General features: G+C 56.7%; 1 protein-coding gene across 1 annotated transcript in view; it reads right to left on the bottom strand.

Annotated features, from left to right (window-relative positions):
* LOC111154854 (cilia and flagella associated protein 74) overlaps positions 1-20,372 on the bottom strand; it is a 61,075-nt gene that overhangs the window by 10,458 nt on the left and 30,245 nt on the right. The window contains 8 exon segments of the mRNA XM_022514790.1: positions 186-359; positions 798-885; positions 970-1,098; positions 2,562-2,683; positions 3,895-4,017; positions 4,525-4,601; positions 11,618-11,780; positions 12,922-13,086. Coding sequence (XP_022370498.1) covers positions 186-359; positions 798-885; positions 970-1,098; positions 2,562-2,683; positions 3,895-4,017; positions 4,525-4,601; positions 11,618-11,780; positions 12,922-13,086 — 1,041 coding nt within the window.

The raw sequence follows: 20,372 nt of genomic DNA, 5'->3' as shown, positions 1-20,372 counted from the left end.
GAGGAGGGGGACAGGCAGGGAGAGACGCAGGCTGACGGGCCTGGAGGCGGGCATGGAATCTGGGGAGGGGTGAGGCCACCTGGGGCTGGGCATCAGGATCCTGGGGGCAGCACCGGCCTGGCCCATCCCTAGAGCTTCCCAACTCTGTCCCTGCACCCATGCCCCTCCCTGACCGAGCGAGGCACCTTGGGGACCCCGACGAACCCAAAGCCCTGGGGCAGGAGGGAGTGGTTGTAGAGGCTGATTTGTGTCCTGATGGCCTCGTAGATCGTGCAGTAGCCAAAGTCCACGGCCGAGGGACTGAGCTCCAGGTCCGAGGTGGTGACCACAGCATGCACGGTAAACACCACCGGCTTGATCTGAAGGGGACACGGCGAGGATGCCACAATTACTTGTGTCTGTTTCTGCAAATGACTCCACACATGAGAAAGGCAGAAGCGTTGGGCCAGACACAGACTTGCTTTGGGAAAGGCCACTTGCCTGTCGTCAGTGACTTGGGAGGACAGGGAAGCAGGTGCCAGAGAGGAAGGGAGGAGCCTTGGGTGGGCATGGGTGGGGGGTGCACGAGCGCGCGTGCATATACACACGTGCACTCCCTGTGAGCGTACACGTGGGCGCGTGTGGGTTCTGGTGACGGGAGGACGCCCCGCTGGCCCCTCACAGCCCTCATAGGTCTCTCCTGAGCCACAGACACCCGGCCTTCACGGTCGCCGTGTAGGGGCTGCTGGGCCGGGAACCCGCCAGGGCCCTGACTCCACATGAGTGCCCAGCATTCCCGGGGAGTGTCCCACGCAGACCTGGTCAGCCACCCGGATTGTCATCGGGGCCTCTAGGACTCTGCTTTCCTTGTCAAAATACTTCCCTGCATCGTCTGGGAGGGAGTGTCTGGAAGAGAGGACACACTCAGCTTGGAAAAGGACAGGGCCACTGACCTGCGAGCTGCCCACGGCGGGCTCCCCGGGCACTCACCGCGGCAGGAACTTGAGCTGCACGGCGTAGCAGGACTGGGCCTGGATGTAGCCCGTCTCTGGCAGGAGCTCCATGTGCTCCCGCAGCTCCCTGCACACTTCGAACTTCAGACGCAGTGCCGCTTTCGACCTGCGGGACACCCGGGGACACCAGACGGCAACGCTGAGTGTCTGCACCCATGGGACTGATACCCCTCGCGCACCCCGGACGCCCATGGGTGCATGTGCATAGCCCTGCTTGCTAAGGGATGGTTTCCTGGGGAGGAGTTCCTACAAACAGAAGGCCCACCATGGAAATACGGCCCCAGTCAATTCTCAGAGGCTGGTGTTTTCTGGGAAGAACTTTGCAGGACAGGCGTACCCAGTGCGAGGACCTGGAGGGGTGTGGGCACGGGGCGGGGTACCCCCTAGCCTGTGGGGCTCTGCCATACTCCTGCCCAGGCGAAGGTTGGGGAAGGGCCTGAGGCCGCTTCCCCGGCTCTGCCCCTCCTCCAACTCTGAAGCAGCCAGAGGCGTCGGGTGCGTGGGGTGTTGCTTCTAGTCAGGGCCTCTTGCTCACTGGGCCCTGTCTGGGCTCACCTGGAACCTTCCCTTTTCCTACCATGAAGTGTCCCCACTTCATGGCAGTCCCCACCCTGCCTTTGAGTCTCCTGCAAACCAAGTGACCTGGCTGACTCTGTCACAGACCCACGCCCTGGGTGTGCAGCTGGGACCTTTGTTTATCCCATAGGCCTACAGATGCCCCCGCCCCCAAAAGCAGCTGCACCTCAAGCCCTGAGATAAACCGGCAGAGGCCGCTCACCCTAGTTTCCCAAACAAGTCCACAGGGCCCCTCCCGAGTCCCCGATGTTTGTGGTCCTGGCACGGGGACAGGTATGTCCCCACACAGACGCAGGGTCACGGAGGAAGTCTGCGGGACTTCCACACCTACGAGCCGGGTCTGTGCTGGAGGCAGGGCTCGCGAAACCCGGGGGCCTGGCATCAGCAGGTACCGGCACCAGGCCTATTTGGGGAATGACAGTTGCCTAAGAGCTAACCACGGCCTTTGCCTACTTTTCTCCATCTAAGCTGTATGTCAGTAAAAAGCTTTTAGAAATGACTGGTCTGGTGTCTGGACGCCTTTGCAAGACCCCTAGAGAGAGACTTGCTTCTTTCCTTGGGGCTCTGTCCGCTTTTCCTCTCATGGCTGTGCTCCTGGTTTTCCTGTCTGTGTCCATGAGGCGCCAAGGACAAGGGCGTGGATGGGGGGGGGGCGTCCCTTTCTTGCTGGAGCCGCTCACCACAGACCCAGGGGCTTGGAACAACACAGACTTATTCTCCTGGAGTTCTGGAGGTCAGAACCAGAACATGGGTCCCTCTGGCTAAGGTCCACCTGTGGCCAGGGCTGTCTCCTTCTAGGGCTCTGGCCCTTCTCCGGGTCTAGAGGTACTGCCTCCCTGGCCGTGGCCAGGCCTCGTCTTCCCCTCTGACTCCCTCCGCGTCTGACTCTGGCCCTGCTGTGCCTCCCACCAGGATGACCATGAGAGTCGACCCGGCGGGAGGTCCGGCCGAATGGCGCACGTGGGCCGGGGCTCCGCTGCCCGCAGCGCTCACCGAGTGTGCACGAGGACGGAGTCCTGGTACAGCCGGTCATACATACAAATCTTCAGGTCCACACTGGGCTTCGGCACCCAGACCGGCACGTCGATAGCGATGCCCATGACTCTGAAATACAACTGAGTTTGAAGGTGCCAAGTCAGTGACACACACCTCTGTGGGCCGACGGGTGATGCCCAGCTGCGGGGTTTTAGGACGTACGAGCGTTGGAAGGTTACTTGTTAAAGCGGCCACGTGTTGGAGTTCTGTGGCAGTTTTCACATTATATACTTTAAACAATCCTTATTATCAAAACGTTCAAACATAAGAAGATAGACTAGCATAATGCGTTGTCACGCACCCATCACATAGCTTCCTGATGGTCCGTGCTTTCAGCTGCTTAAACAAACCCTTTCATTACAGAATAATGATCTCCCAGACACACGCACACTTCGCCAACTCTCCTGGCCAATGCAGGTGGAGGCTCAGAGGTCTCGAAGCGACCAGGGACAGAGGGAAGCACTTCTCTCCCGTCCGTGGCCACCAGCTCCTCCCAGTCAGACCCCGAGTCCTGGGTCTCAGGACGTTTGGGGGTCTGTGGGGGTCCTGCAGGGACAGCCTGTGCCCAACAACCCCTCCCAGGCTGGACAGACGCCCAGTAGGGGAGGCACTATCCTGGGGTGATGGTGGCAAGCTGAGGCCTCCACACACCTTCCTCCAGGATCCCCGGCCTGGGGAGGGGGCCGCCGGCCCACAGGATGGGGCTCGTGAGAATTCGAACACCCCAGCTGGCAGACCCTAGGCCACAGGGTCCCTGGGGCACAGACAAGAAGATCGCGGGTTAAAGACAGACCGCGTCTGTGGTCTCAGGACCAGGAAAGCACTGAGGGCATGAGCCGTGTGATCCCCCAGGTCGGGAATTTGCTTACAGCTCTGATACACACGTGCACACGTCATGTCAATAAACTCAGTTGTGCCTTTGGTCACAACAAACGTAGCAACAAATTAAATGACGACAGAGTCTGCAGATCATGGTCTCTGAGCAAGACCTAACAAATCTTCGATAAGTGACTAGATTGCCAAGTCAAGACAGTAACTACTTGGAGTGAGAAGAGGCATTCCTAGTGACTGAGGCAGGGGCTCCGTACGTGTGCGCATGGATGTGTGTGCATAGGCGTGTGCGTGTGCACGTGCATGTGCGTGTGTCTCAGCTGTGGAGCCTACCATCCGGGCCACCGACTGGCTGTCCAAGCACGGGCAGCGCGCTCAGTGTCCTCACAGGGTTGTGGTGGGGGGGGAGCGCAGGGGGGCAGGGACCACGGGCTGGGCCGTGCCGCGGTGGGGTACTCACGGTCGGGCACTGCTGATTCTTGAACACAACCTTGAACTTCGTCTGGACCTCTCCTGGGATGACCGGCGTGAAGGTGACCGGCACTTTGACGGAGCTGAAGGGGCCGATCTCACCCTCTGTGTTCTGCGTGGGAAGAGAGGCCAATCGGCCTTCATGTTTCCGTCAAGGCGCTTCCCCCGTCCTCACCCTGGGCCGCGTCACCACCACAACAGTGAGTGTGCTTGGGTGGACTGGGCCTGCCCTTCAAGGACTTACTGCCCAGCATCATAGCAGAACCCCACATGTGTGTACTTGTCCTCTCCATGACCTGGGCCCTGTGCGCACATGCACACACACACGCACGCGCGCGCGCACCCCCCCCCACACACACTCCATGCTCCAGGCCCGCCGTGTCTTCTCGCAGTGGACGCTCTGCTGCCGGTCCCTCTGCTGCTCCAGTCCTGCCCGGTCCCCTCTTGGGACGGGGGTGGCCGCAGGCTGGCTGGCTGTGCCAGCTGCCCAGAGACTGAGAGGCCAGACAAGCCTCATCCGGCCCTGGTCAAGTGGAAGGGTCTGCCCGGGGAAGGGGGCAGCCGGTCGGGAGGGCACGCCTGGAGGAAGGCGGCCTGTGGGGCAGCGGGCCTTGCTGACCTCTCCCAGCGAGATCTCTGTCAGCTCCTCGTTGTGGGGTATGGTCACCACAGTGGTCACGGTCACTCTGTCGGATTCTGGAAGAGGAGGAGGTCCGGATGAGAGGGCTGGCCGGGCAGCCCATGGGGCCCAGGGGATCTGGCCCCTCCTCCTCCGGGTGCAACAGCTCCCAGCCAGCTCCCTCCCTCCAGCCCTGCTCTGCAAAGAATGACTCAGTGGCACAGGAGGGGCAGAGTGGGGAGGGACTTCTCAGGCGGACAAGGACAGGGCACCGTGGCCTCGGGAGCTGGAGACTGGGGGCGGGTTGCCGAGGCTGGGGGAGGAGAGGTTGGTGAGGAGCTGGCTGTGTGTGGCTGGTGGGGTGCAGTGGTTGGAGGGCCGGAGCCAGAGGAGCTGGAATGAGCCAGCCCTTTGGGGGTCGGGGGACTAGAGAGTGGGCTCTGAAGGTTGTCTGGTCAGAGGAGGAAACTAGAAGGCCCAGCAGAGAGGAGCACTGGGGCCGAGGGAGGGAGGACGTGCTGGAGTAGGCCTGGGGACGGGGACGCTTCTGGTGGCCCGTAGAGCAGAGGGACCAAGGCCTGAGAGTTTACAATGATGCTCCCTTCCAAGTGTCCCAGCCGAGTCCCCGCTACTTAGCATGGCCCGTGTGTGTGCTGCTGGCATGTCCCCTACTGGTGGCCTGTGCGTGTGCCGCTGGCATGTCCCCCGCTGGTGGCCTGTGCGTGCTGACCTGCCCCGTGGCTATTTGTCAGGAAGGGCCCCTGAAAGCAGATGCTGATTCCACTTGTCTGAGAAGGTCTTTCTGTGGATTTTGCGACAGGAGAGGTGAAGGTCAGCACCGTTCCCAGTCCCGTGCCTGGGCTGCCTGGCTGGCCACCATGGAGATCCCGGGTGCCCTCTGACGGCCTGCCCCAGGCCTGCCCCTGACACACGTGTGCCCGGCATTGCAGGACGATTCACCTGCAGGGTAGTGCGCACCGTTTCTGGGGTCTGGGGTTGGTCTGGGTGCCCCCAACCTGGCAGACCTGTCGCCCCACTCAGCAGCCACAGCTGTCACCTGGGTGGGGGAGGGGCCGTCGGCTGTCCCCATTTTGTTTTTTTTAAAGATTTTATTTATTTATTTGACAGGCAGAGATCACAAGCAGGCAGAGAGGAGGAGGCAGGCTCCCTGCTGAGCAGAGAGCCCGATGTGGGGCTCGATCCCAGGACCCTGGGATCATGACCCGAGCCGAAGGCAGAGGCTTCACCCACTGAGCCACCCAGATGCCCCGGCTGTCCCCATCTTGATGTTGATGTCCTTGTCTGTTTCAGGGGTAAGAACTATGACAGCCTGAGGCCAGGGTAGACCTTGTGGTCACTGTTTCATTCTGCGTAGATTGTGGTTGGGGTCCCTTGGTGTCCCAGTGTGGAACTGTGCTGATCCGTTTGCTAAGAACGCGCAAACGTTCATCAGGTCTGGAGTTGGGCTCAGTAACAGTCGCGAGAACTTCCTTTCGTCATGTGTCCGGTTCTCTGCTCTCCGTCAGAGGAGTGGGTATTTACCCACTTTCGGGGTACAGATACGATTTTAGATGTGTTTCAACATTTTAGAAAGTTCTCACAAGTCTGTCACTAGATACGACCATTTCCGGACTCGAGGAGGCAGCTGAGACCTCCTCCCCCTGTCCTCCGTGGCTTGTACCAGGCGTTCACGTGTCTGTCTGTCTGTCTGGAGTGAGAAGCTTCCCTGGGTCCCTCCTCAGCAATGTCTCTCTGCGGTTTATCCCGTGATTGGGGTTCCCGTTTTGACGATCACGTTCTTACTTCTACAAGCTTTATTGGGTCGTTTTCCAGCAAGCCACACGTCCTTCTCCATGAGGGCTTTGCGTGTGGTGTGAGCGCTTCTCTCTCGCTCTGCGTCTGACCCGCCCGATGGCCGCGCTGCTGTCCTGGGCGCCGAATGACTTCCTTTCCGCCCCTTTTTATGAAGGAATCGTTCGCCCGCAGGAAAATCCGCCCATTTCAGTGTAACCTGCAAGTGTTGACAAAAGCTCACAGCGCAGCCGGTACCGCCGTGGAGACACGGAATGGCTCCCTCCCCACAAAGCCCGTGCACCCCTTTGTAGCCGGCCCCTGCCCCGACCCGGAGCCACTCATCTGTACAGTTTCGCCCTCCCAGGACACCACGCAAACGGAGTCACCGTCCGCCACCTGGGAGCCCGACCTTTCCTGACGGTGGCCCCCTCCGGGATTCGCGCCACTGCCGAGTCACCAACTTGGTCCCCTGGCACAGGATGCTGGTTTGTGGCGGTTACAAACAAACCCTCTGGAGATGTTCGCGTACAATCTTCCCTTCCACTATAGGTTTCCATTTCTCTTGGTAAATACCCAGGAGTGGGGTGTCAGGGTTGTGCGATGCTTGTGTACCTTGGTAAGAAAGGGCTAAGCTCTCCCACGTGGACATACACCCAGCAGCAGACGGGGTCACCGCGGCTCCCCACCAGCCCCTGCTGGGCCAGCTTTTCGCCTCGTTTCTGGCTCGGATCCAGCCGTCCTAATACACGAGCAGTGCAATCCATCGTGGTTTTAAGGGTGCCGACCACCTTCTCACGTGCAGAAACACTGGCGACAGACATTCTTCGGTGAAATGTCTAAGGTTCTGCTCATTTTTAAGAAAAGCTTTTATTTTTATTTATTTATTTGAGAGAGAAAGAGAGAATCCCAAGCAGACTCCCTGCAGAGCCCAGAGCCCAACGTGGGGCTCGATCCTGTGACCTGAGATCATGACCGGAGCCGAAACCAAGAGGACGCTTAACTGGCTGAGCCACCCAGGCACCCTTCCTGCCCGTTTTTAAACTGGATCATTTGCTTTCTCATCGAATTTTGGAAATTCTTTGCGTATGCCGGGCGTGGTCTTCAGCAGACGCGTCATTCGCTGATATGGAAAGTCTCGCCTCTGCATTCTCTCAGCACTATCTTCGCAAGGGCAGGTGTTTTCAGTTTTAATGAAGTCCGGGTTGTAACTTTCAATTTATTTTATTACTTATTTCAGTTTTTCCATCATGAGACGGGGACTCCCTCAGCCCCGGCCCTCGTTCCCCCGTCCCCCGGCTCCTCCTCCTCTCCGGTGACTGTCTGTGTGTTCTCTGTAGTCGAGTCTGTTTCTTGGTTTGCCTCTCTCTCTTTTTCCCCTTTGCTCATTTTCCCCTTAAATCTCACCTGTGTGAGGTGACCCAGGGTCTGTCTCTGACTTATTTTGCTCAGCACAATACTCTTTAGCTCCAACCGTGTCTTTGCGAGGGGCGAGACGTTGCTGCAGTTCGAGTCCGTTCTCTGCACCACGTCCTCGTCTGTCTACTCATGCTGCTTTGGCGAGTCCCACAGTTTGGCTCTTGGAGATAATGTCCACACAGGGCCGCGTGAGGTAGTATCTTTGTATTCTTTGGTAAGTGCCCAGTACTGACATTGCTGGCTCATAGGGTAGCTCTATTTTTTACTTTTTTTCCCCCTATTTTTCTTATTTTGACTTTCTGAGGACCCTCCCCAGGGTTTGCCAGGGTGGCCGCATGAGCTCGTGTCCCCCCAGCAGCGCACAAGGCTCCCCTTCGCCATGTCCTCGCCAACGCCCGTCGTTTCTCATGTTGTTGACTCAGCCCTTCCGACAGGCAGGAGGTGACAGCTCGCTGTGGTTTTGATCTGTGTGTCCCCGGTGCTGAGTCGCGCTGACCGTCTCCTCAGGTCTGTCGGCCGCTTGGAGGTCTTCCGCCCATTTTTGAAATTGCGTTGTTGCCCTTTGGGGCATTGAGTTGCATGTATCTCAGATTTTAGATACTAACCCTTTACCGGCTGTGTCATTTGCCGATATCTTCTCCTGCTCGGTAGGTTTTCAGTTTTATGGCTGTTTCTTTCGCTGTGCAGAAACTTTTTATCTCTGTGCAGGCCCAAAAGTTTGCTTTTGCTTTTGTTTCCCTTGCCTTAGGAGACGTGTCTAGAAAAATATTGCTATGGTCAGTGTCAAAGAGGTTATTGCCTGTGCTGTCTTCTAGGATTTTGATGGTTCTCATATTTAGGTCATTAAAAACATTTTGAGTTTATTTTTATGGTGTAAGAAAGTGGTCCGGGTTCATGCTGCTGCCCGAGGCTGCTCAGTTTTCCCAGCACCGTCTGTGGAAGAGACTGTTTTCCCCATTGGACATTCTTTCCTCTTTTGTTGAAGATTAATTGACTGTATAATTGTGGGTTCGTATTTGGATTTTCTATCCTGTTCTATTGACTTATGTGTCTACTTTTGTGCCAATATCACACTGTTTTAATTGCTACCGCTTTGTAATATAACTTGAAGTCTGGAATTATGATACCTCCAGTTTTGTTTTTCTTTTCTTTTTCAAGATTGCTTTGGCTAGTCAGGGTCTTCTGTGGTTCCACACAAATTTTAGGATTATTTGTTCCTTGTTCCAGCTCTGAGAAAAAGGCTGCTGGCATTTTGATAGGGATTACATTAGACCTGTGGACTGTAGGGCGCCTGGGGGGCTCAGATGGGGAAGCGTCTGCCTTCAGCTCAGGTCATGATCCTGGGGTCCGGATATCAAGCCCCAGGGAGCCCGCTTCTCCCTCTCCCTCTGCTCCTCCCTTCCTGCTTGTGCTCTCTCTCTCACTCTAAAATAAATAAAAAACTTAAAAAAAAAAAAAAAAAAGAAATCGCCCGCGAAGCCGTTTGGTCCTGGCCTTTTGCTTGTTGGGAGATTTTGATCACTGATTCTATTTCATTCGATTTGTCTATTTAGACTTTGTTTTTTCCTGCTTTAGTTCTGGAAGGTGCATGTTTCTAGGAACTTGCCCATTCCCCCAGGTTGTCCAATTTGTTGGCATATAGGTTTCCTTTTTCTTTTCTTTTTTTTTTTTTTTTAAAGATTTTTATTTATTTATTTGACAGACAGAGATCACAAGTAGGCAGAGAGGCAGGCAGAGAGGGAGGGGGAAGCAGACTCCCCGCCAAGCAGAGAGCCTGATGAGGGGCTCGATCCCAGGACTCTGGGATCATGACCTGAGCCGAAGGCAGAGGCTTTAACCCACTGAGCCACCCAGGCACCTGTCTTTTCTTTTTTTAATTATTTGTCTGAGAGAGAGCGATCACAGGTAAGGAGAAGGGGGAGAGGGAGAGGGGAAGCAGACCCTGCAGAGCAGGGAGCCTGACGCGGGGCTCGATCCCAGGACCCCAGGGTCGTGACCTGAGCCGAAGGCAGAAGCGGCACCCACCAAGCCCCGGCACCGTGGCGCACAGGGGTTTGTGCCGTCTGTGGCGGCTGCTTGAGCTTCTGTGGCAGTGGGTGTTGTTTCTCCTCCTTCACTGGGGTTTCATTCATTTGGGTCGTCCCTCTCTCTCTCTCTCTCTCTCTCTCATCTGGCTGGAGGTTTCTCAGTTTTGTTGATCTTTTGAAAGAACCAACTCCTGGCTTCATTGACTCATTCTACTGTTTGCTTTTTTGTTTTTGTGTTTTAGTTTCATCTACTTCTGTTCTAATCTTTATTATTTTTTCGTTTGCTGGGTTTGGGCTCCGCTCTCCTTTTCCTGGCTCCGTTAGGTGTAACTTCCGGCTGCTTGAGACGCTTCGGGAGGCCTTGGGGGTTCCACACTCCCTTCTTAGAACTGCTTCTGCTGCCTCCCACAGTAGGTGGTGATTTCTTAAAAAATGGATCACACTTTTGAGGTCATATCTAAGAAATCTTTGCCCAATGCACCATTACACAGGTTTTCTCATGTGTCGTGTTCAGAAGTTTCACATTTACGTGGAGGTTAATGATTTATTTTGAGTAGCTTCTGTTTACAGCGTGAGGAACGGGTGGAGGTTCATTTGGGGGCGTATGTTTACCTAATTAATGTCTCATTTGTGGAAAAGACAGTTTTTCTTTCTCCAAGGAGTGACCTTTGCATCTCCAGTGAAGCTAGACTGGCCGTATGCGTGCAGGCCTACTTTTGGACTCTGTTCTGTCCCTACAAGTCTCTGTGTCGCTCTCTTTGTAGCCACAGAGCACACGGTCCTGTCCCTGTAGCTTTAGAGAAAGTGCTGGAATCAGGTAGTCTGAGCTTTCCAAGTCTTCCAGTCTTTATCACAACTCTTTTGGGTGCTCTAGGTGCTCTGGGTACCCACAGGAATTTTTGAATCAGCCGTCGATTCCCACAGATGTGGCTGGTGTGGCTCTGCTGGGCAGCTCTGTCCCACACGCGGCGGGTGGGAACCTGAATGGACACCAACGTGTTGGAAAAGACCTTGCGGTGAGCGAACAAGAGAGAGGCCACGGGAACGCAGCGGGCCTGCACGCACTCACAGGGACCGTTGTGGCCGGCGGGCGGCACAGTGGCACACACCCCAAAGCCCCACCCGTGCCTGGGGGCCGCAGGTCTGTGACCTAAGGTGGCTACGGATGAGGACGCTGCACGGTGGTGGAGACGGGAGGAACCACCGCCATGGCGGCGTGAGCCATGGGAGTGAGTCCTCCAGGCTCTGTTCCCATGAGGCTGACACGAGAAATCCACCTTCCTGCATGTGTGTGGAAGGGGAACTGTCCAGGGAGGCAGGGAGGTGACAGGAACACGGCCACCAGCCGTCGGGGCAAGGCTGGGCCTGCAGGGAATTCCTATTCCTGCTGGGGGCTGGGGGCCAATGGTGGGGACTCCTCTGTAAACTGTCCTCACGTCATACTGTTCTGGACGGGCAGGGCTGGGGGTGGTCCTAGACAGCGCAGTGTCCCATGACCCTGTCAGTGGAGCCTCCCAGTCTTCCTCCCTCCCCGTCCCCTTTGCTCCATCCAGTGGCTGCACCCCTGGGGCGGGCTCCTCAACTGTCCCAACAAGGACCCCCGAGCCTCCTGTGGCCGGCCTGGACATCCAATGCTGGGAATTCCTTTAAATATTCATCTAGCGTACCTGTGACTGCAAATTTCACTTCCCTCCACAGCCCGTATTTATCCGAATGTATATATTTCCTTATTTACTATCACTTAACAACCAAGTCCTAGAAAAACACTGCACAGTCCAGCCCTCTGGCACCACAGGGGCTCATGTCAGAGCCCCTAGAAGGCAGCAGGTGCCTGTCCCCCCCGGTGCCCAGCTCACCCGTGGGGCGCCCCTCTTCCTGCTCCTTGCTGTCCAGCGTCCCAGACTCTTTCTGGCCTCGCATGTCTGTGGGAGAGGACTCGTTGCCCTTGATGTGTTGCTCAGAAGCGCTGGCGATGATTTTATCGTAAAAGCTTTTGTCGTCATCTGTGAACGCACTGCTCTAAACAGGGAACGTGACACTCTTACTGGCAGTTTCCCATTTGCTTTTCCCACTCTGTTGCTCAGACCCCTGTTGCCAGCAGGGCCCGTGGGGAGCCCGGCCACGATCCTCCTCCCTCTCTCCGGAGCCAGGCGTGCAGACCACTGCCGCCCAGGGGCGCAGGGCCTGACCGCCCATCTCTGTCCAGGCTTGCTCCTTGCTCCTCCACAGGCACTGACGCCGGGTCTTGGGTCCTCCAACATGCAGCCCATTCCACGGTCTCTCTCCATGCTGACACTCTGCCCTCTTTTCCTGGGACACGTGGTTTGTCTCCCCATGTGGGGTCGGTGCCCCAGGCCCCAGCTCCATACTCTTGGCTCAGAGACCTGCAGGTCCGAAAGCTGACCCAGCCTGTGCCCACCTCCTCACCCACCATTCTCCTGGCTCTGCTCCGGGTTCACACCCCAGGCCTCCCCGCCTCTGCTCCTACCCCACTGGTCCTGTCCCTCCCTGCGGAAGATACGTCCAGGGCCTCTGCTGAGACCCCTGCGCTACTGGACCAAAAGTGTAAGGTAGCTTCAGTGCTTCTCGTAGGAAGTCTCTCTCACCCATCCTCATCCCCGAAAGACCTCCCAGTGCCCATGGGTATGACGGAAGTGTTTCCACAGATGGGGTCCCACCTGTGTCGCTCTGGGGTTGTGTCCACTCTCTCAGCAGCACGTCTGCATGGCCTTCCCATGGAAAGACCATGGCTCACCTCATGCCTTTGGAAAATGTACAGGAGTGGGCAGGGTGTGCCTGTGGCTTTCAGGCCATGTCCTCTTGGCTGGCCTGTCCCAAGCAGGGACTTCACAGGTACGTCGGGAGAAAGGTGGGTCCCCTGTAGCTCTCAAGCTTGGAGCTCTTGGCCATTGCCCCATCAGTCACCACACACTCGAGAGGGGTCAGGGTCCAGTTGCCACTGGACCAGACAGGTAGCCCCTGGTGGCCCCTTATGGAGCCAATTTTTCCCACTTTGCTAGACAATAACACCCAGCCCTGTGTTGACAGGCTCCTTCCCACCACCACTGTTTCACACTCACAGGACTGTCTTGGGTGGGGGGAGGCATCATACCCCACCCCTGCCTGAGGAGCCACAGCTAACTACAGGCAACACACTCACCATTTTCATGGCCGACTGGGCGATGCCCATTTCACAGGACTCTGATATCCGAAGAAACTTGAACGTGGTGCCCAAGCCCCCGGCGTTAGTCAGCGTGATAGTCCGGGATGTGGTCTCCCCCACCACATAGCTGCCAAAGTCGATGAGCTCCTTGTCCAGGGTTAGCTGCCGAAAGACCCAGGGATGACCAGGGGGACCATGCCCGACAAACTCTCCTCTCCCACCTGCTGCCCTGCAGCCCCAAGGGGACCCCAGGGCTCTGGCCCCTTCCTCCTGCATGAGGCCAAGTCCTGGATCTGGTTCCAGGGGGACCTTTGCACACCCAAGGGACAATGTCCACATCCTAGAAATCGTTGGTTTGTGGACTGATCATGAGGATTTGGGAGCTCCTAAGCTCCAACCTAACAGGTCAAGTTAGCTAAAAAGAAATGAGCCATCAAGCCATGAAAAGATGAGAAACCTCGAGTGCACGTTACGAAGGGACAGAACCTGGAAAGGGTACATACGGTGATTCCAACCGCATGGTGTTCTGGAAAAGTCAAAATTAAGGAGCTAGTCAAGAGATCAGGGGTTGCCGGCAGTTTGGGGGGAGGGAGGAATGAGTAGGCGGCGCACCGGGGGTCGACAGCTCCGGCTCCGTGTGACCACAGTGGCGACGACGTGTGGCTGGAGCTTTGTCCAAACCGCAGAAGGCACAGCCATGTGGGACCCTCAGTAGACCCGGCCCCTGGCGCCCGTCAGAGCCCCTGGAACAAAGGGCCCCCGGGGGGAGGGGGACGGCGGGGGCAGGGGCACGCGGGAAATCTGGGCGGCTGCCCCTCACACTGGATGTGAACCCAGAGCTGCTCTCAGTAGTCCACTGAAAAATACATCATTTGGGAGTTTGAGGAAATCTCAGGATGGAATGCGGATGTCACGAAACAATCTCGCTTGGTCACAGTTTGAAGAAACAACCTAACTAGAGAGTGGGGAGAAGGTGCTGAGCTGAGTCACTCCAGGGAGGGGTGGGTTCTGTGGGCTGAAGGCTCCAGCCCCGAGTGTGGAGCGTGGGGACTCTGGCAGGAGCACTGTTTCCAAGGGAGGGCTTGCTGTCCACACTGCACACGCGCTGGGCTGAACGACCAGGGCACAGGCGGTGGGTGGGGGAGCCACGCTCTCGCTGTGGGACCAGAGTTCACAGGTGAGCCAGGGGAAGAGGCCAGAATGGTCCACGTGGGACTGTATTAGAGCAGAGTGACCCGCATGAATGTTTGGGGCAACAGGCCAGCCCCAGCGGCCCCATCTTCTAGGTACCCCTTTTTTTCTTTTCCTTCCTCCCTCTCTCCCTCCCTCCCTTCTTTCCTTTCCCTCTTTCTCTCTATTTTAAAAGACTGATTTATTTATTGAGAGAGTATGTGGGTGCACATGAATGGGGTTGGAGCGGCAGAGGGAACAGGAGAGATTCGCAAGCAGGTTCTGCGCTGGGCACGGAGTCGGGCGTGGGGCTTGATCTCACAACCCTGCGATCGCAACCTGAGCCAAAATGAAGAGTCGGAAACGTAACCAACTGAGCCTCCAGGCACCCCCGTGACCGGTGCTAATGACGCTCTCCAGCTTGAGGCGCGGGGCTATCTGGAGAAAGGACTCGCTCTAGCACGGGGGCAGGAGGTGCGCAGATGAGCCTGGCGTGTTTTCCATTAAGAAAGGACGTGCTGCGAGACGAGTTCTGAGCACAGTCACAGCCACGCATCAGAGGGACACGGAGGACAGCTGAGTCGCTCCCAGGAAGGATGTGGGCAGGAACAGAGAAGTTGTATTTGATTCGAACTCAAAGAGTAAAGTAAAGACGTGATTTTATAAAATAATGAACGTGGAAGAGATGAATCTCCGTTACAGAAGAATTCCAAATAATTCACGTGGCCAGTCAATCCTCAGTGAGCCAGAGAGCGCCTCCCGCCCCTCGAGTCCTCCCACGGAGCACAGTCTGGCAGGAGGGCGGCAGAAGAGAAGCATCGTGGGGAGGAGACCTGGCAGCCACACCGAGTCAGGCAAAGGGCGCGTCGCGCTGTGAGGCACGTGGTAGTGCTGCCCTTGATGTGATGAGGCCAGAAGCCTGCAGTCCTGCTCCCGAAACCCAGCACGTTGGTCCGCTCGTGCAATAAACTTCAGACAAACCCCACTGGAGGAGCGTCTACACAGTGACTGATTCCAGACTGCCAAGGTCATCAAAAAGGAGCAAGTCTCAGAAACTGTCACAGCCAGAGAGAGGGGAGCCTCCTACGCTGCTGGCGGGAGCACAAGCTGGTGCGGCCGCTCTGGAAAACAGCATGGAGGGTCCTCAAAAAGTCAAAAATAGAGCTACCCTACGACCCAGCAATGGCACTACTGAGTATTTACCCTAAAGATACAAATGTAGTGGGGCCCCTGGGTGGCTCAGTGGGTTAAAGCCTCTGCCTTCAGCTCAGGTCATGATCCAGGATCCCGGGATAGAGCCCCGCACCGGGCTCTCTGCTCAGCGGGGAGCCTGCTTCCTGTTCTCTCTCTGCTTCTCTGTCTACTTGTGATCTCTGTCTGTCAAATAAATAAATAAAATCTTAAAAAAAAAAAGATACAAACATAGTGATCCGAAGGGGCACGTGTACCCAAATGTTTGAGCAGCAACGTCCACAATAGCCAAACTATGGAAAGAACCTAGATGTCCATCCACAGATGAATGGATGGAGAAAATGGGACACACACACACACACACACACACACACAATGGACTATGCAGCCATCAAAAGAAATGAAATCTTGCCATTTGCAATGACGTGGATGGAACTAGAGGGGATTATGCTGAGCAAAATAAGTCAGAGAAAGACAATCATCATATGATCTCCCTGATATGAGGAAGTTGAGGAAAAGACAGAGGATCATAGGGGATGGGAGAGAAAAATGAAACAAGATGAAAGCAGAGAGGGAGACAAACCATAAGAGACTTTTAATCTCAGGAAACAGACTGAGGGCTGCTGGGGGGAGGGGGTGGGAGAGGGTGGCTGGGTGATGGACATTGGGGAGGGTATGTGCTACGGTGAGCGCTGTGAATTGTGTAAGCCTGATGAGTCACAGACCCGTACCCCTGAAACAAATAATATATGTTAATAAAAAAAAAACTGTCACAGTCACAAGGACCCACACAAAGCAGCCTCCATAAGGAACGTGTTATGCAAGATGTGATGTCCAGAAACTGAACATTAGGTAGAATCGATGGAGATCTGAATAATGTGTCTTCTTCAGCTCATAATGACGATATGTCAATATTAGTTAATAATCTTGATAACTGTGCTGCACTAACACGTTAACAGGGGAAACTGGCTGTAGGATTGCATTTTTTTCTGAAACGCTAAAACTATTCTAAACAATAAAGTTATTTAAGAAAAACCCAAGCTGGGGGGAGTCTCGAGGGTCGGGAGGACATGCTCGAGCTCAGAGGGTCTGGCAAGGCCGCCGCCGTCCTGGTGACATCAGTGTGCTGTAGGCGCCTCCTTCCCGGGAGGGCGCATGTCCTCCAGGGCACACGTCCCCTCGCCCTCGGGGCCCACAGGCACCTGGCCGTCTGGGCGCTGGCTAAGAAGGTTGTGTGCAGGCTGCCTCCCTGTGGGGCTTTTCTGGGCCCCAGGTTTGGAAGCCCAGGAGCTCCACTCTCCCCTGTGCCCCTGCAGGACAGAAGCTGCTGAGACCAGACAGAGCAGCCTGTGTGCGTGTGTGGGTGTGCACGTGTGTGCGTGTGTGGCCGCATGGGGTGTGTGGAATGTGTGGGTGTGCACGTGTACACGTGTGTCGTGTGCACGTGTGGGTGTGCACGTGCGCATGTGTGGGTGTGCACGTGTGTGGGTGTGCACGTGTGTGCGTGTGTGGCCGCATGGGGGTGTGTGGAATGTGTGGGTGTGCGTGTGTGGATGGACTAGGGGGCAGGTGACGTGACCTGTCTCGTGGTTATGGGTCGTCAGACGTCCAGAAGCCGTGTCTGGACAGAAGGGAGGGGCCGCCCCCAATGTGCTGAGCTGGAGGCAGGGCCTGGGTGGGCCTGGGCGGCTGCCTGGGCAGGGGCTGTGTGTTCTGAGTGTGGGGGTGACAGACGGTCCACCATGAAACCGGGTGGCTGGAGGGGCTCCCTGTGGGCCCCTCTACCCGTTCTCCCTTCCTCCTGTTCACACGACAGACCCCTGAGCATCTGCGGGGCACGGAGCTGCCTGAGGAAGACTCCACAGCCCTGTTGACCTCACAGCCAGGGCTTGCCAGGCGACCACTACTCCGGGCTCATGCGGGGACCTCGCCTTGCCCCCTTCCCTCTGACCGGGAAGACCAATGCCTTGGGAGCCAGTTTTGGGGGCGGCAGGGTAGCATGTGGGCCACCTCACCTCTGGGACGGAAACAACCACGCGTCGGTCCTGGGCACCCTCGTCCCTGCAGCTCCCCCAGGTGGCCTCACGACCAAAGTGCAGAAGAGCCCTGAGGACACAGGGATCCCGTGCTGGGCGGACTGGACTGGGGGATGCTGGACTTCTATGTACTTGGAGACGGGCCAGGCCGCAGATGAGTGCTTCCAGGTCCATCCAGAAAAGAACCCGAGGCCTTGCCCTCCAGGGGAGCTGGGCTTCCCAGTGCCCGGCCTTCTCCCATGACTGAGTCCGGGGTCTGAAGCTTGACTCCCCCACGCACTCACTATTTCTGAGGCTCGTTGCCCAGCAGATAGTGTGCCCCGTGCTGTGGGGCACGTGTCCACATGGTGTGGGGCGGCTTCCAAGCCAGGGAGCAGTGGCCATCCTGGAGGCGGGAGGCCCTGGCAAACGTCAGCTCCCCACGGCCTCCATGAGGCGTGGCGGCCACTGGCAGAGCTGTCACGGCCCAGGGCCGCAGCACACACGCTGTGTGTCAACCGAAGCTGGGGCCCAGGGCTGCCATGGCCACGGTGAGGGGGCAAGGTGAGCACCAAGAACAGACACTAAACCACGAAAGCATGTGGAACGCGCAGAACCCATGAATCCACAAGGAAACAGAAAGAAAGAGAACCTAACCTGCCACCCTCACAAGCGAGGTCTGTCCTGACTCCTCCTCATGCTACAGACTAGGAAACGAGGGAAAACAGAGAGAAAACAGCAGCTTAGTACAGAAAACGGCACTACCGGCCTTCCCCTGGGGGTGGGAGGCCCAGGCGGTGGGACCGGGGGAGCACGCTGCCCCAGGAGACTTGTCCAGCCTAAGGAAGGGGCTGCTTCAGGCAGGAGGCATGGGCATTGCTAAAAATCTGAGGTGACAGCCACGCTTGCTGGGGAGGGGGCAGGTGGTGCCGCGCTGGGGGTCCGGAGAGGGTGTGGGCCGTCGCCACATTATCGGGAGACCGGTCTTGGCATGAGCACCAGCGGCCGGCTGGAGAAAGTCTCAGAGGACGCTAAGATATGACAACGGGGTGTCGAGTCTGAAAGGAAGCGGCAGAGCCTGGGGGACCGTGGGCCGGTGTCCGCGTCTCAGGGGGCCCAGCGGCAGGAGACGAGGAATACGGCTCCAGGTGCCCGAGTGTGACGAGAGACAGGAATATGAGACCCGCACGGGGACACATTATAATCAGACCTTTGAGACGGAGGGGAGAGGTGACACCAACATACATGAGGCCACACCAAGACGGTCACCAGATTTCAGAAGCCCCAGAGGCCAGAGGGCTGTGGGCCAATGTGTACAAATGACCAAAAGGGAACCCCCGTCAGCCAAAACTCTTCTCCAGCAAAACTGTCTTTCCAAAGTGAGAGAAACCAAGACATTTCCAGACGAACAAAAGCTGAGGGACTTGCAGGAAATGTGCCTGGAGCCTGGGGGCCAAACGGAGACCCGGGGAGATCGTTGCTGGAGGCCCCAGTAAAGGCGAGCGCACGGGCGACGGGAAAGCCAGTGTTTTCGTCCCGGTGCTGTAACCGTGGGTTTTGTTCTCTCCACACATGACTTAGGAGACCGATGTCGCTGCGGCCGCCGCTGCAGTTGTTTTAAGCAGGTATCGGTCTAGAAGCTAATGTTACTGTTGCTTTGGTTTGTAACCCACGTTTTGTTTTCCACATAAGTTAAGAGACTCATGCAGTCACGACACTGTGAGCTTGCGGTCTTGGACGCACCGTCACAGGGTGTAGTGCTGTGACGTTCGCACCCGGAAGGGACGGGCCGAGCCGTGGGGAGCGGACCGTCTGTGCTGTGGCACAAAGCCACTGTGACTTTGGGATGCGGAACGTAATCCCTTGGTAACCTCCGGGACAGAGCTACGGATTTTACACGGAAGGGAACGAGAAGGAGTTTAAACATTTGACTCTAAAAACAACCAGCTAAACCCAGAAGACGACAGTGGCGCAGGGAACGAGGGCTGGCGGGGTGGAAGCTGGGCCTGTGCACCAGTCCACCTCTACTGGGACAGACACTCTGACCCATACGGCAACGTGCATGAGTCCCGTCACAGTCACAGAAGGTCACAGAAAGTCACAGACGGTCACAGGAGACACCTACCGCGGGATCACACTTCCATAAGGCACCGAGTGCGTTCAGATCCCTAGAGACAGAAGGTGAGGAGGGGCCGGGGCCAGAGCAGGGGCAGTGGGGAGCACTGCCTGAAGACAGAGTTCCATTCTGGAAGGTGGGAGAGTTCTGGAAAGCATGATGGCTGTGCCTGCCCGTCAGGACAGAGCCGTGGACTTACACGCCACAACAGGTGTCCATGGGGAGCTCCTGCCAGGAACACTGCTGCCTGGATGGGGCTGCCCGGCCAAGCCCAGCCCGCACACCCGTGACCGTGGACGACACGCTTGCTGCTGCGATCAGCCGCTGCATTTGGGGACGGCTGGTTACACGGCATCACTGCAGGGAGTGTGGACTTCCTCACTCAGGAGGGGCCACGAGGTGCCGGTTTCTGCGGGAGAACGTCCCCCTTTATCCCAGAGACTGGTGGAAGTTCTCTAAGTGTTATGATGTTGCTGGTTTACGCGCAATCAGATCAGAAGACAGACAGACAGAAGGACGGACAGACAGACTGACCAAGCAAATGTGGCAAATGTTGACACAGGTGGGATCCGGGCGCAGACATCCTCTGCTGTTTTTCTGCTTTTCCTCACGTTTGAAATTTTTCTTTTTTCTTTTTTTTTTTTTAAAGATTTTATTTATTTATTTGACAGACAGAGACCACAAGTAGGCAGAGAGGCAGAGAGAGAGAGAGGGGGAAGCAGGCTCCCCGCAGAGCAGAGAGCCCGATGCGGGGCTCGATCCCAGGACCCTGGGATCATGACCCGAGCCGAAGGCAGAGGCTTTAACCCGCTGAGCCACCCAGGCGCCCTGAAATTTTTCTTAATTAAAAAAAAGATCCTGGGGCGCCTGGGTGGCTCAGACAGTTAAGCCTCTGCCTTCGGCTCAGGTCATGCTCTCAGGGTCCTGGGATCGAGCCCCGCATCGGGCTCTCTGCT

The sequence above is a fragment of the Enhydra lutris genome, unplaced genomic scaffold, assembly GCF_002288905.1.
Source record: "Enhydra lutris kenyoni isolate GAN:26980312 unplaced genomic scaffold, ASM228890v2 scaffoldscaffold38, whole genome shotgun sequence".
In the NCBI taxonomy this organism is placed as follows: Eukaryota; Metazoa; Chordata; class Mammalia; order Carnivora; family Mustelidae; genus Enhydra; species Enhydra lutris.
The sequence above is the reverse complement of the archived record's forward strand: the minus strand, read 5'-3'. Positions and strand labels throughout refer to the sequence as shown.